General features: G+C 40.0%; 1 protein-coding gene across 1 annotated transcript in view; it reads right to left on the reverse strand.

Moving 5' to 3' along the window:
- The window catches only part of tmem94 (transmembrane protein 94), a 49,952-nt gene extending 38,462 nt beyond the window's left edge, over positions 1-11,490 (reverse strand). Inside the window, exons 1-5 of the mRNA XM_054767379.1 lie at positions 11,343-11,490; positions 7,590-7,953; positions 5,304-5,423; positions 5,025-5,152; positions 3,808-3,944 (exon numbers count right to left, since the gene is read on the reverse strand). Of these exons, the coding sequence (XP_054623354.1) occupies positions 3,808-3,944; positions 5,025-5,152; positions 5,304-5,423; positions 7,590-7,613 (409 nt within the window). The 5' untranslated portion in view covers positions 7,614-7,953; positions 11,343-11,490. The remainder of the gene's footprint in view (positions 1-3,807; positions 3,945-5,024; positions 5,153-5,303; positions 5,424-7,589; positions 7,954-11,342) is intronic.
- Between the last annotated feature and the right edge of the window lie 5,016 nt (positions 11,491-16,506).

Raw genomic sequence — 16,506 nt, forward strand, 5'->3', positions numbered from 1 at the left:
GAGCTCAAGCGAAGTTACAATAATTATCAATGTGATATTTAACGTGCACGCCGAATTATATTATTATTAGCCTCACAGCTCATACTCTTGCTGCATTCACACTTGTGGTCCGGATCAAAAGAGGAAAAAAGTCCTTTGGTGTGCATTTTGGTAAATTGTTATTGCTTTCTTGTCATGGGTCAAAAGGCTGCGCAGTAAGAACATGTGCATAAAGTAAAGACATGATTGGGATTTATTACATAATATTATTTATTACAAATATTGTCTTCCGGGTTGAAACAGCTGGTGATTTTTATATTGTGCTAGTCACAATTTTTACCACCTACCAGTCCACAAAGCACTTCGCAGTGAAAACTACATGGACCAAAGACACGGACCAGCGCTAAAATTACAGCACACAGAAATGGTAAATATGCAAGAGCATTAGTAGAGCCCTCTAGACACGAAATAGCACCCCTATATTCAATTTTACACTCCTATTACCTAATATACTAAACATAATAGAAAATATGGCCCCTAAAGCAGGACTTGCATCCCGGCGTACATGCTCCTATGTGCAAAAAGGAGGGAAAAGAGACACGCACATTGCCCGCACGGATTTTCAAACCTGCAGACAGCACGCAAAAAGCCAGTAGGAAGAAAATTGGGATGCAAATTATTTTCTGTGTGCACACAAGAAAACCTTGCACGCAGCCTGGTCGCAAGAGCAAGGCAGAGGAGTAGTGCGTGTGCTGTAAATTTAAAAGTACATTGTGTACATTGCCCGGCCATGCCAGCGGCTCCTCCCGTTGCGGGGGATTCCTCCAACTGTACACTCTGGTTCTCACGGTCACGATAGCCATAGGTGGCGTAGGAAGCCAGTATGCCCATCTTGCAATCAAAGTTAGTGAGTGAAACGTACGACAGCCTTACATGAAGCACGCATGAGTCACACGCCGCATTCACTATCTAAAAAGCTACCAATGGAGGGTGAGTGGCAAGCACGTGGGTGTCACGAATCACTTGCTCCATCAGTACGACACACTTACAACCCCTCTGATAGCCTACTTCCTCAACGTGCTGGCCAACAAATTTCCCAGAAATTGCGGAGCCCATGCATGTGGAAGCACGTACGTCGGGATGCATGTCCCGCTTTAGACATAAATAAGACGTAACTTAAGCCTCGTTTACACTTGCACGCATTTGGGTGGTACGCAATTTTATGTGGCAGTTAGTAAATTGGTGGTAAACAGGTGTGAAGTATGTGTAAACCGTGCAAGGCTGCTTGCCAGTGTGCACTCACACTCACACTCTCCACAATGCTAACTAAATCTTTGCTGCAAACACAGTCAGACGTCACACACGTCACACCCCAAGCCTTGCTCCGGAAAGGCGCACAACAAGTCATAGATATTACACAACATACCATGTCTTCTGAATGCCTTGTATTTGTCTTTTCCTGCATTTATTTTTTTTCCTTGGTTTAGTTTATTTGAACATGAAGGTTCCAATGGAATACATCTCATGAATCATCCTTTCACAGTCCCACATGTCCAAAAGGAGTAGGAAGAAGATAAGCTTATTTAAACCTACCCCCATCCATTCCACATCTAGTACAGTACATATTGTTCACTTCCTGCTTTCCATATCATATTTTTATATAATAATCAGTGTAATAATAAATAACAATTAAAAAAAAGCATGACAGAACAATCATTGTGATAATCAAGACTCTTCTGCCTTGTATTTAGCAAACATCAACTGCTTGTATTGTTTTTTGAATGTGCTCATCTCTGTACATTGTTTGAGTTCCTTACTCAATCCGTTCCATAATTTAATTCCACACATGGAAATGCTGTGGGTTTTCAGCGTAGTTCTCGCATATAAATGTTTTAATTTAATTTTCCATTCCTCAGGCATCTTTTCATGATCCAAGATCCTGTTGAACAACCCAGTCAGAAACTCTACTGCCACCTCTCCTAGACACTTCCAAACCTCTGCAGGTATATCATCAGGACCGACGGCCTTTCCACTCTTCATCCTCTTCAATGCCCTCCTCACTTCATCCTGACTAATCTTTGCTACTTCCTTGTCCACAAAAGTCACCTCTTCTAGTCTTTGTTCTCTCTCATTTTCCACGTTCATCAGCTCTTCAAAGTACTCTTTCCATCACACTACTGGCACTTGTCAATATACTTCCATCCCTATCCTTAATCACCCTAACCTGCTGCACGTCCTTCCCATCTCCGTTTCTCTGTCTTGCCAACCTGTATAGATCAGTCTCTCCCTCCTCACTATCCAACCTAGCATACAAGTCATCATAAGCCCCTTGTTTGGCGTTTGCTACCTCTACTTTCACCGTACGCTGCATCTCCCTGTCCTCCTGTCTACTCTCCTCAGTCAGTCAGACTGGAAGATGATCACTGATGTCACTAATTAACAGGCCACTACTAGTATCATTATCAAAGTCATTGGTAAATATATTATGGATAAGGGTGGCACAGTGGTCTGTTATTCTACTTGGTCTAATGATTTTAGCATATAAACTCAAGCTATAAATTGTGTCTGTGAAGTCATCCATTTCCTTGTGCTTATGTGGATTCAAAAGATCAATATTAAAGTCTCCACATATAAAAATAGTTTTTTGACCTATGTCTGTAAACGTTGTCTTAATCCAATCCTCAAACATTCCAATCTTTGACTTAGGAGTTCTACATACACACAACTTATTAGCACATTTTTGCTTTTTTCTTTACAGATTTCAATGGTTATACATTCTAGATGTTATCAATAACAAATGACATATTCTTTACCATTTTGTAGTTCAGATGTTTGTCCACGTACACAGCCACACCTCCATTTGATTTGTTCCGAATTGTACATATCATTTCATATCCTTCCAGCTCAAAGTCCATTCCTTTGTTGGCATTCGTCCAGGTTTCTGAGATTGCAATTACTTTGAAGGGTTCCTTGAATTGGTTCAAATATTGTTTGATGTTATTGAAGTTTGCATACATGCTTCTGCTGTTTATGTGGATAATGGACAACTTATTGCCGTTATTGAAATTGTTGTTATTTTGCTCCTCCCTATAATAACAACAGTCATTCGTAATGTGAGAAAAAAAAATTGGAATCCGGATCAATGTCTTTTTCCAAATCGTTTTCCAAATTGTTTGTGATCTGTAAAACAAAAAGTGTCCAGTTGTAGATCTTCTTGTGGCACATTAAAGCCGTTTTCCTCCATTTTGGGAGACTTCAATATTTTTCTAGGTCCTTGATGTCTTTGACAACAAGAACTCTGGTCTCTGGTCCTCCATTTACTTTGATGACGATTTAGCAATTTTTTATGCTTAAAATTGCTTGATTTAGGCCTATAATACGTACTATTTGCTTAAATATGCATGTTTTTTATTTTTTTAAATTAATAATTGGCCCGATTCAACCACGGAACAGCGATCATTCATTAAATAATATTTGAAAACTCACAACAGAGTGAGGGCACAATGTAGCAAAGGACGATGGTATTGAACTCCTTCGCAAGCTCAATTTAATAAATTATTGTGTCCACTAGATGCTGTCAAATATCAATTAACAGCCATAAAACACCCCGCACCATATTAAAAGGCAGCACACACGTTATACATGTGCTGACCCAAACAGAACACATAGTAAAAGTTTGGAGGCCACGAATAGGTGGTGGCCGCCTATTGAGGGGTCCTGGGCTACAGTACACATAAGAAGGGAGATCATCTTCATAGCAGATAGAAATAGATTCATTATTTGTATTTTGTATGTGTTTTGAGAGAGAAGTGAACAGGCCTGACTCACCGCTGAGCTGCGTTACGATGCCTTTGAGACGACGGACCATCTCACTCCTTTTGAGCATCTCTTGTCGTCTGACCAGCAGCAGATTCACCAGCAAAAGGATGACGAGAGCAGCAGCATTCACCACTTCACTACCAGAACTGCAAGGATGAAAAAGCATTTGCAGGGAAGCAATTGTATCTGTAAAAACTATGATGTGTAACAGCCTGTATTGCAAGTCATATTTAAGTAAGTTGTATTTATTCTTGACCTAAATTACACATTTGCAAGCATACAAATAGCTAAATGAACCAACTACATGAATGAAATACAAATAAAGGCAGAAGAAGCATTCTAATTGTGAATGTAGTATTCAACATTGGCCATTTGGCATTCATTGTTCGGTGAAACAAGTACCAGAACAGGCATTGTTGCAGGTTTAAATTAATTTCACAACAGTCACAATAATAAAAAAATATTAAATTTAGTAATACTGAATCCTACTTTGCGGAAATTCACTTATCATGGTTGGGTCTGGAACCAATTAACCACGATAAACGAGGGACAACCTTAAACTGATATGAATGACAGCTTAAAAACTGTAATAATTCAATTATGTCAATTGAGCTGTATACTGTATAATAGAGGAAAGAGAAAAGAAAAGGAAAACTTCACTTTTTCGGAATTTTGCCCACCATCCACGTCCTTATGTGAGACAAGAACATGTTTTTCCCTTTTCTGTGCGTTCTAGTTAGCTGCCTCGGGCTGGCAGTTTTTCGCTAACAATGCAGGTAATAGGGATTCACCTATTTCACCGACAAAGCCCTAGTCGTTGTTGACTCTTGTGAAGTCTGCCATGATTAGTGGTAGCAAACACAGAATGCGCTCTCTATGCTGTTGTTGTTGGAAGTAGCGTTAGTTGCTATGTGCTCTGTGAAATCAATGTGCCCAGGAAAACAAAATCTGCCTGTTACTACACCGTTATAGCATGTTACAGCAAATATATAAGGGAATCCCATTACCTGCATTGTTAGTGAAAAACTGCCAGCATGAGGCGGCTATCTAGAATGCACAGTAAAGGGAAAGACAAATGTTCGTGTCTCACAAGAACATTGTGGATGATAGGAAAAATTCCCCTCAAAAGGTGCCTTTTTCTTTTAATAGGGCAATACAAATCTTTTAATTACTGTAAATGGAAAATAAAGCCTTACTTTAGGACCACTGAAATGTGAGGAACCCACCTGCCTTTTGGCTGACTGCCATAGCAACACAAGAGTCCCAGTGCCACCAAAATAGTGAGAGCAGCTCCCGGCCAGTGGAGACAGGAGTGGCGGTTGCCATGGTAAAGGAAGCTACTCACCCAGTGTTCCTGACAACATAAAAGAGCGATACTGGATGTATTGCTGGCTCTGGACTAGCACTGGAACCAGCTTGATGGAAATGTGATATCAGTGGCAATCTAGTTATCTTTAAGATCAATAAGTTCTTGGAGGATGAATAATTTTACTTTGAAAGTTTACCTGTGCAGAGACCCGTTTGCTAGTAGTCTTCTGGTACTGGTCCAACAGGTCGCCAAGCTGATCCCTGAGTCTTCCCAGGGCTTGATGAGTCAACAAGCCCAAAGTAACAGGATCTTCCTCCTACAACACGGCACATGGCTTGAAACTAATCAATCACTGCACATTGATGTTGTCACCACAACATGGTAGAATTATTACACCAGAAGAGTTGGTATCCCAGGGAGCAGTGACTATACTGCAAGTTTCCAAGACCTCCCTGGGTAATCGTTCTTTGACCAATAGTCCAAAAACATTCACTACCCTTCAAAGGTTTGACAACACCCTTAACAAAAGCAAATACCAAAGCCTTGTTAAGTGCTGTTTGCCCTTTGGCATGCACTTGGCTGATCAGGGGTTCAACCAGCAGCACTGACTCAAAACAGAGTACTTCACAAAAAGGGAGTACAGCCCTCAAATTTCGACAAATATATTTATATATATTTTACATCTTTTCAAGGGACAACTCTGAAGGAATGACACTTTGAAACGATGTAAAGTAGTGTACAGCTTGTATGACAGTGTAAATATACTCTCCTCAATATATGCTGGCGTGAAAAAGTGTTTGCTCCCTTCCTGATTTCTAATTGTTTTGCATGTTTGTCACACTTACATGTTTCAGATCAAACAAATTTAAATATCAGTCAATGACAACACAACTGAAAAAATGCAGTTTTTAAATGAAATGTTTTATTATTAAGGGGGAAAAAAATCCAAAGCTACATGGCCCTGTGTGAAAAAGTGCCCCCTAAACCTAATAACTGGTTGGGCCCCCCTTAGCAGCAACACCTGCAATCAAGCGTTTGTGATAACTTGCAATGAGTCTCTTACAGCGCTGTGGAGGAATTGTGGCCCACTCATCTTTGCAGAATTGTTGTCATTCAGACACATTGGAGGGTTTTCCAGCATGAAGCGCCTTTTTAAGGTCATGCCACAGCATCTCAATAGGATTCAGGTCAGGACTTGGACTAGGCCACTCCAAAGTCTCAAAAGTCTTCAACAGATGGCCAGACATTCTCCTTCAGGATTTTTTGATAGACAGCAGAATTCATGGTTCCATTTATCACAGCAAGTCTTCCAAGTCCTGAAGCAGCCCCCCCAGACCATTACACTACCACCACCACATTTCCTGTTGGTATGATTGGTTGATGTTTTTTTTTTTTCTGAAATGTGCTGTTACTTTTACGCCAGATGTAATGGGACACACACCTTCCAGAAAGTTCAACTTTTGTCTAGTCAACCACAGAGTATTTTCCCAAAGGCTTTGGGGATCATCAAGATGTTTTCTGGCAAAATTGAGACGAGCCTTAATGTTCTTTTTGTTCAGCAGTGGTTTTGGTCTTGGAACTCTGCCATGCAGGCTGTTTTTGTCCAGTGTCTTTCTTATGGTGGAATCATGAACACTGACCTTACCTGAGGCAAGTGAAGCCTGCAGTTCTTTGGATGTTATTGTGGGATCTTTTTTGACCTCTTGGATGAGTTGTCGCTGCACTCTTGGGGTCATTTTGGTTGGCCGGCCACTCCTCGGAAGGTTCACCACTGTTCCATTTTTTCGCCACTTGTGGATAATGGCTCTCACTTTGGTTTGCTTGAGTCCCAAAGCTTTTTGTTTTGGGGGTGCGGGAGGGGGTCACTTTTTCACACAAGGCCACTTAGGTTTGCTCCCTTAATAATACATATGTTGTGTTGTCATTGACTAATATTTAAATCTGTTTGATGATCTGAAACATTTAAGTGTTACAAACTTGCAAAAATAAAAATAAAAAGAATCAGGAAGGTGGCAAACACTTTTTCACACTACTCTAACTCAACACACAACCACTAAAGTCTTCCACTATACTTGTCAAACTATAAAAACCTGTTCACATTTTTGGTTAATTGGAATTACATCATTTTTTTAATGGGAAAAATTGATTCAGTTTGCGTCTGTTTCAGTTAGAGCCGAAGGTTCCACCGTATAGTTTGCTTCTTTGCGGCTCTGATGGCAGTACTGTAAGAAGAGTGAGGATGTGACCATTTGACACAACCAGGAAGTGTTCCAAAGGCTAAACCATCCCAATTCAGAGTGCTCATGAAGGACCCAGCCTCCGTGAACCGCACAAACTGGGTCCTTCGGAGGATGCAGACCCTGAATTGAGACACAGCTAAAGTGGCATTTCTTCAGTGTTGTCCCATAAAAAGCTATAATAAAATGTAAAGGGTTTATTCACTTTTGTGCCAGAAGTACCATAGTTTTCCGGAAAAGCTCACCTGCTGCTTATCCTTTGACTCCATAGTAACAGAAGCCACTCCACATGCTCTGTTCCTCAACCAGCCAACACCACCTGTCAGTGCCTGTGAGGTACAAATGTGGACCTGGACCTTTTAGCCTTCAGCGTGTGGATGCTTGACACATTCGGAGGCAGATGGATGGTGCAGCCTTGGTGTCACGCCTGGCGACACCTCCTGTCCCGTCTCCTCTGCCAGTGTGACAGGAAGCACATCCACACCTACATGGGCCAATAAAAAGAGGTCCGCAAAACTGTGATCCACCTATTTTTGGCTCTTTGGTGCTTAATTGTTGCTCCTGTGCTGCATCTGGGTGCACTGCTTAATGTACTGTACACAAAGCGGCCTGTGGAAAAATGACAAATGACACAAATCACAAAACAGAATTGAAATGACATGCACTGTAGCCATGCGAGGTATTGTGGAAATGAGGTAAATATTAAATAGATGATGATTTTTCATGCACACAATATTCCTGTACTAAGCAGAATATCATAAATCTGGTGAAAGCTTTTCAGAAACAAACACCTTTTTAAGATTGGCAATCCCGAAAAAGGTCATTTTGCAGTTATTAAAAAGGTGATCATTACCCCTAGCATATGCCTGTATTTGCCCAAATCTTTGCTCCAAATAAAACCAAAAGAGTCCCATTCGTTTGTGCTGCGTTTCTGCAATTAAAATGATTGTTTGTGCTCTCATACTCCTTCATTTATTTTATTAAAAGACTTCATGTCAGGCTACTACGTAATCAACATGCTCCGAATGAAACCAAAATAGTTTAATTTTTTCCCTCTTTGTTTGTGCTGTTTTGTGTGAATGTACTGTTAGTTATTCAGTTATTAAAATGACAAAAGGTCCCGTAAGTTCACTCAGTCCCCCTGTTTGAGCTGTGTTGTGCAATTAAAATGACCATTTGTGCTATCATACTTTGAGTTATTAAAGATTATACTTGGCGATGATGCCATCAGTGTCCCGACATGCTCAGAATGAAATAGTCTCATTCTTTCATTTTAGTTTGTGCAGTTTTGTGCAAATAAAATTAGCGTTTGTGCATTTATTATGGCTGATATAAGGCGTCAGAAATGCGACAAAAGTACGAGCAAATTGTTTCAATTCACACAATTCCCTTTATTTATCACGGTTTATCACGGTTAATTGTTCCCAGACCAGACCGCTATGAGTGAATTTCTGCAAAGTAGGATTCAATATTAATATACAGTATGTTTGTAGTTAAGAGCATAGAAAACCTGTTTATCACTTTCTAAATACAATTTATACTGTACCATTATTGGAGCCCTGTAGACATGAAATAACACCCTTATAGTCACCTCACTTCTGTTAAGGTTAAATATTACGGTTTCTGAAGAATTCGTAATAACCCGTTTACATGCATAATGTGAAAAAAAGAAAAAAATGCACGGACAACGTCTTGACGCACGGAAAATGTCATTACACAATGTGAGCCATTTCCGCTTCTTCTTCCTGTATCCAAAAACAGCTGCCCGGACACTTTGGATGAAGGTGCGTTTGTACAAACCCTGCTTCACGTAACTTCTCGCTTACTTTCTGATATATTTCGCTGTTGACTGCAACATTCCATCGTCTATGAAAGACATAATGTTCCTGTCTTTGACCACACAAACGAGGTGGCTTGTTTTCCCCTCCCTCCAAAAGTGTGGGGTTTGCATGTCACCATGTTTACAAGTACACTAAGTCCCCAACTTACGAACATCCGACATGCGGACATTCGGAGATACGAACGCAAGCTGACTGGTCTATATTTTCATGTATTTTGCCTTGTAGTACTGTAACTCTATATTTATACTGCTACATGCTTGACCAGTAGAGGGCACTGTGACACTGCTAATGGGACCAACAGGTACAGGAAGACTAGGGGGAGGAGAAGTGAAGAAAAGCTAAGTTTTGTAGTTGTGATACAACCAGGACAGAGCGTGTGATTAAAGTTTATGGAGAGTTAATAGGCCTGCTTAATTCTACACCACCCACAGAACACTACCTCTTTTAGAAGAGTCTAATGACGACGACGATGACGATTTGTCCTTTTTTTCCAATATCTCCTCCTCCAACTCCTCCACAACAACGTAAGTTCGGCCACTCCTCTTCAAAGGTAAATAACATTTATCATTACGTATTATTATATCATTTTTATTATTGTTTTTTTCATTAATTATCCTCGTTTAATATTACTACTGCATCCAAACGCATATTTACATACGCATATACTGTATATGTATACACGTGCATGTAGTACCTACAGTGGTATGAAAAAGGATCTGAACCTTTTGGAATTTCTCACATTTCTGCATAAAATCACCATCAAATGTGATCTGATCTTTGTCAAAATCACACAGATGAAAAAACAGCGTCTGCTTTAACTAAAACCACCCAAACATTTATAGGTTTTCATATTTTAATGAGGATGGCATGCAAACAATGACAGAAGGGGGAGGAATAAGTAACTGAACCCTCTGCCTAAGGAGACTTAAAGAGCAATTGAAACCAATTTTTACCAAACAATTCAAGTCAGGTGTGTGCCCAATCACTGGTGAGTGGTTTAAAGCTGCCCTGCCCACTATAAAACACACAGAATTGGTAAGAATTGTCTTGATGAAAAGCATTGTCTGATGTGCACCATGGCTCGCTCAAAAGAGCTGTCGGAAGACCTGCGATCAAGAATTGTTGATTTGTATAAAGCTGGGAAAGGATACAAAACCATCTCTAAAAGTCTGGATTGCTCAACTGTAATGCACAGGCTAAGGGATCACTGCAGGGACACAAGAGACGACCACCGCTAGCATAGCAAGCGCCCAAGCTAACTACTTAGCCTCTCCAATTCACTTCTTCTAAATTTAAGAAAGTGTTTTACACGGAGTGGGAAGAAGGACAAAGAAAGAAGCCAAAACCTTACCACTTCCACATGGAATGGGAGGACAACTATGACATGCCATGGCTGACTACATGCAGTATCAAGGTCATCTAATCTAGTCATATAAGATTACTGCTGCCAAGCGACCCGAATACAACATACAACCTGTCTGTCAATATTTTCAATCAATCCCGAAACAGCCTTCATTTATTAATTACTTCATTTTCAAAAATCCGCGATAGATTGAGTGAGTTATGTTCAAACCACAATGTAGCAAGGGACGACTGTACTTTCTAGGTGCCGTTTGCCACCAAGTGAGGACAGGCGGCATAGAACAACAACGTTGCGATAAATACTGTAGGTAGCTAAAAGTAATCAACAAAGTAGTTAAGAATATTACTATGGTCGAAAATACAAGATAAATCTGTCGACGGATAACAGCTCTTCTCTTTCCAGGAACAGACAAATCCCCAAAAAATCTAAAACAACTTTGGTTCCATTAGTTCATATTTTGTTAGGTTTTTCTTTCTCCTTTTTCTATATTTTACGGAGCTGGTGGCGGTATCGCAAAAAGCGCGAGGATGTGAACACCTGACGCAAGCAGGAACAGAAGACCCAGAACACCTCGGCCGTGGCTAGGAAGGACCCGTCCTCCGTCGACCGCATAGGATGGGTACTTCGGAGGATGCAGACCCACAATCTGGATACAACTTGTATGATTGTACACCACAGGACACCGTGGACGCGGAATTCAATGTATGAAATGTAATGTCAGCGTAAGGCAGTGTTAACACAGGTTTTGATTGAACAATTAACACCATTACACCATCGCTCTTCAAGAAACTTACCGTTCGTCATTTGCAGATGTCTTTTACGATGATTTTCAAATCAGCTGTCAATTACACAAGGAGAATCCATTTTGCCAGGGATGCGCCATGTTGCTTTCTTCTTCTTCCTGGTTTTTAAGGCTGTTGTTGCACTAGCGCCCCTTCTGTTGGTGTAGTCCATTAGCTTCTTCACCAACGTCAAAGTTGTACTGATGATCCTTCTCTGTGTTATTGTTCCTCAAATCCACCATCATATATATTCAGCTTGACTTTTCATACTCTATGACCGTATTCATTTTTGGACCCTTAATGACTTATTTCAACCATTTGTCTTATTGGGTAAAATTGTCATACAATGCACTGAAAAAACGGGTGAAAATTGACCCCTTGGAAAAATTGTTTTTTTTGTCATCTTTGAGTTCTGCGGGGACCCCCAATGAATGTTTGCGGGGTTTGGGCCACCTCCCGAGCCGAAAAAGTGTTGTTTCAGCAACTTGAAAAAATGTTGATCTTGCGACAGTGCGACACTGAAAAAATGGACGAAAATCGACCCCTCGGAAAAGTTGGGGTTTTTGTCATCTTTAGGTCCTGCCAGGACCCAACAATGAATGTTTGGGGGGTTTGGGCCACTTCCCGGGCCGAAAAAGTGTCGTTTCAGCAACTTGAAAAAAACGGGAGAAAATCGACCCCTCGGAAAAGTTGGGGTTTTTGTCATCTTTGAGTCCTGCCGGGACCCCCGATGAATGTTTGGGGTGTTTGCCCCACCTCCCGAGCCAGAAAAGTGTCATTTCAGCAACTTGAAAAAATGCAATTTTGCGACAGTGCCATGAAAAAACGGCGAAAATCGACCTCTCGGAAATGTTGGTTTTTTTGCCATCTTTCGGTCCTGCCGGGACCCCCCATGAATGTTTGGGGGGTTTGGCCCACCTCCCGAGCCAGAAAAGTGTCATTTCAGCAACTTGAAAAAATGCGATTTTGCAACAGTGCCGTGAAAAAACAGGCGAAAATCGACCCCTCGGAAAAGTTGGCTTTTTTGCCATCTTTGGGTCCTGCCATCAACATCAACTGATTGTTATGGAATCGAAATGGAAACAATTAAAAGGGTCATCAATGACATTGTAGACCCGTTAACATATACTGTATTAGTAACTTACTTATAACTTACTTATTAGTACTTACTTATCGTTTCAGACTGGAAAATTTCCCAGCAAAATGAAAATAGCCAAAGTGGTTCCAATTTTTATAAAAGGAGATAAATATCAATTTACAAACTATCGACCAGTTTCCTTGTTACCTCAATTTTCTAAAATGATCGAGAAGCTATTTAATAACAGGTTGGACACATTTATTAATGAGAATGAATTACTAGCAGGTAGTCAATATGCTTACAGAGCTAACATTTCAACTTCTATGGCACTGATGGAAATCACAGAGGAAATTACTACTGCTGGGGACAATAGAAGATGTGCAGCTGCAGTATTGATGGATCTGACAAAGGCCTTCGATACAATTAATCACAATATTTTAACAACAAAATTAAAAAGGTAGGATTAGTTAAAAGATTAGTTTTGAATTGGGTTAAAAGCTACCTAGCAAATAAGAAGAAATTTGTAAAGATAAGAGAATTAAAGTTAAACTTAAGGTACCAACTTAAAATTGGTATTATTTGCGGATGATACCGCTGCCTTTTGTTGTGGTGAAAGCACACAAGAAGTCATTAAAAAGGTCAAGGATGAAAAGGTCATGTGAAAGTCATGGTTCGACAGAAACAGATTATCCTTGAACTTAAGTAAAAGTAAAGTAATGCTATTTGGAAATAGCAGAAAGGATAAGTACGATCAAATACAAATAAACAGAGTGGACACTGAAAAAGTGAAAGAATAAAAATTCCTGGGGCTCATAATAGATGAAACAATGCGTTGGAAATCTCATATTAAAAATATACAACAAAAGGTGGCGAGAAATATTTCAATATTGAATAAAGCAAAATATGTTCTTGATCAAAAATCACTCCACACTCTGTACTGTTCCTTAGTATTAGCATATCTAACGTATTGTGTGGAGATATGGGGAAATAATTACAAAAGCAATCTTCACTCACTTAACGTACTGCAAAAAAGATGGGTGAGGATAATTCATAATGCCAAGTATAGAGAACATACAAACCCTTTATTTTTTAAATCACATATTAAAATTTGCAGATTTAGTGTTCTTTCAAACCGCTAGAATAATGCATGAAGTTAGTAATAATTTGTTACCCAAAAACCTCAAACACTATTTCTCTATCAGAGAGGAGAAATATCATCTTAGAGGAAAATTAAATTAAAACTTTTATATGCGAGAACAACGCTGAAAACCCACAGCATTTCTGTATGTGGAATTAAATTATGGAACGGATTGAGCAACTGGGTGCTCCCAGAACAACAGCAGCATCACTAACTTCGCGATGACACTACAGTCATTGGCCTGATCACTGGAGGGATTGAAACATCATACAGAAGAGAGGTGGCGGACCTGGTGACTTGAGCAAACCTCACTTTGCCTGTTCCGTGACGGTAGCTCTCTTTTAAAGCAGCTGTATCACCATGGTAACTCAGACTAAACTCATAACCTGTTCCCAACCAGGTTATGTCCTGGCTCTCAGCTTAAAATTGGCGATGAAAGTGCCACTGTTTCACTGTTCAACTAAATCAGAGATGGCAAGATGGCGATCACCATTTATTGAGAACCTATGGAACTTCAAGGGGACATGGAGTAAAATCTCTTTAAAAAGATTGCGTTGCTAGCATTCCTCTTATATTATCCATCTACTGTATAAGCAAGATAGATTTTCAGCCGAGGCAATACGCTAGATATGCTCACTTTTTGACTCAAGCACCAGGAATATATTGCAATATGAAATATGAATAATTAGGCCAATGTGAACAGATATACAGTATATATGTCACAGCAGTCTTTGCGTAAGTACTGAGCCTGTTAGTCTTCTAATATTACCATATTTACTGGAGGAATAAGCACTCTGAGGCATCAATCAACTGGAAGAAATCAATTGTTTATTCTTACAAGGAAAAAATCGTCACTAATTAAAAAGGTGGCCACAAAACGTCAGCACTGCCATCTAGTGGTCACAACGACATATAGCATTTGAAAACAGCACAGACGTACAGTATTTCAAAAATGAAACTTTTTTTTTTAAATGGATAAGTGTTAATATGTATTACTATTAAGGTTCAGCCGCCGCTAGGCCTGGCAGATAACACATTTTGCTGGGCGATAATTGTTGCACGCATTGCAGATCAATTATATTATTGTCAACATTATTTTGAGACCATTCTTTTCATTAATGCAATGATAATATATGGCACACTAATGCAAGTACACCGTATAAAAAGCAACTTTGATTTAATGCAAAATGCGATAGGTGCACAATGAGGTGTTTTACTTCGGAAATCACAGCAGCTGAAACGGGAGTTTCACCGTTTTGTATTATTTATTTCACTCTTTGCCACAAACTTTTTCATGTCACAAAATGATGGTGCACAAACAAGCTGAAATTTACATCAGATTGTGTTTTATTTTATTATTTTATATATATATATATATATATAGCACACGACACGCACAGCTAGCGAGTGGACACTTGCTAGCACCCGCTGTCCCCACTGAGACAAAGAGACTGAATGACCGACACGAGGGTTCACTCACTCTGTTCATTCCACTATAGAAGCAATGCGCCAGGTGTTGAGACAAATGAGTGAATCCTCTTGTCATCCAGCCTGTTTGGTAGCGAGAGAGGAGGAAAACCAACACGTAATGCACATGTCAATATATAAAGGCCAGTAAAATGATCTTCATTATTTATTGATTATTGTGACAGGCCTAGCCGCCACTAATGTTTTGTTCTTTTTTTGGCGCTACCCGTTGCTAGGTGGCGATATACATAGTTTCCCATGCGGTATGCATTAAAAGTGAGTATTCCCAACCGTAGCGGACTTCTACAAGCCGGGTGTGCAAAGTGCGACCCGGGGGCCATTTGCCGATGGTGGATCGTTTTTTGTTTTTTTTTTAATGGGTTTGTGACACATTGTAGAGGAAGAACAAAAAATTGAAAAATTCAACAAAAAGGATAATATGTAATGAAAAAGCAGAAATGTTGATATTAAAACCAATAATAACACAAACATTTATCTTCTAAATTACGTGCAAAAAAATTTGCACCAAAATTCTATACAATCAGACAGCAGTTAAGTCCAAAATTCAAGTACAATAATAAGATAAATAGTCGAGACCTTTCTGTATTTGGAAGTGATGGTGGTGGCCTGGATGGACGACTAAGTGTGCTTCTCCATTATTTTCCTGAGGGAAAGAACATCCCATCTGTGCCAAGCAACTTTACACGTCCTACTTTTTCAGCTTAACATGGTCCCATGTACACCGAATACATGTTGCCTTCCTCATAAGTGGTTCCGTCCACATTATCTGCACATCTGCTGCCCTTACTGCAACAGTAGTTGGGGCTTGTGGTATTCATGAATATTTGCATGACCACCTGGAAGAATGTAAAATGATAAACTTGTTTTTACTTAAAAGTTGGGAGGCTTTTGGCGAGATACACATCAATCATTTAATTGGGGGGGAGCAAAGATCAACAAGAGGTCTGACTGTAGTTATCAGCGATGAACGTAACAGAGTGACGCAATTGTGCCAAGTGATGCTGACAGGAGCAGGTAAAGCCACATGATAGTTAGATGTCAAACAGGTGAATCAAAACCGTGCAATTACTTATGAACGACCTCACTGCTTCACGCCGAATGGTAACACTTTGACCCAAATTCTGTGAGCGGTCATCCTTGTCAGGCATCCATTGCAGGTTAGCCTGATCAGAAGTGAGCAAAACGCCATCAATGTGTCCCAGGCCTGCATTTAACTCGGCTACTACGGCAATTGTTGTACCAATGCTACACCACAAATGTGTTCAAATGAACTGTCCAGTAAGAAAGGACTAATAAGTCGAAGACGTAAAAAACGTATGAGTGACGAAGTTAGCTAACCCGAAACTAGCCTTACCTAGCTTTGGCACAACACATGCCGCTTAAAATGACACATAGCTAGGGCTTGGGTGTTGTTTAAAGTTTGTATTTGAGTAAACAACTACACGACGAGGGCTGGCATCACCTGTACAAGC

The sequence above is a fragment of the Dunckerocampus dactyliophorus genome, chromosome 2, assembly GCF_027744805.1.
Source record: "Dunckerocampus dactyliophorus isolate RoL2022-P2 chromosome 2, RoL_Ddac_1.1, whole genome shotgun sequence".
Classification (NCBI taxonomy): Eukaryota; Metazoa; Chordata; class Actinopteri; order Syngnathiformes; family Syngnathidae; genus Dunckerocampus; species Dunckerocampus dactyliophorus.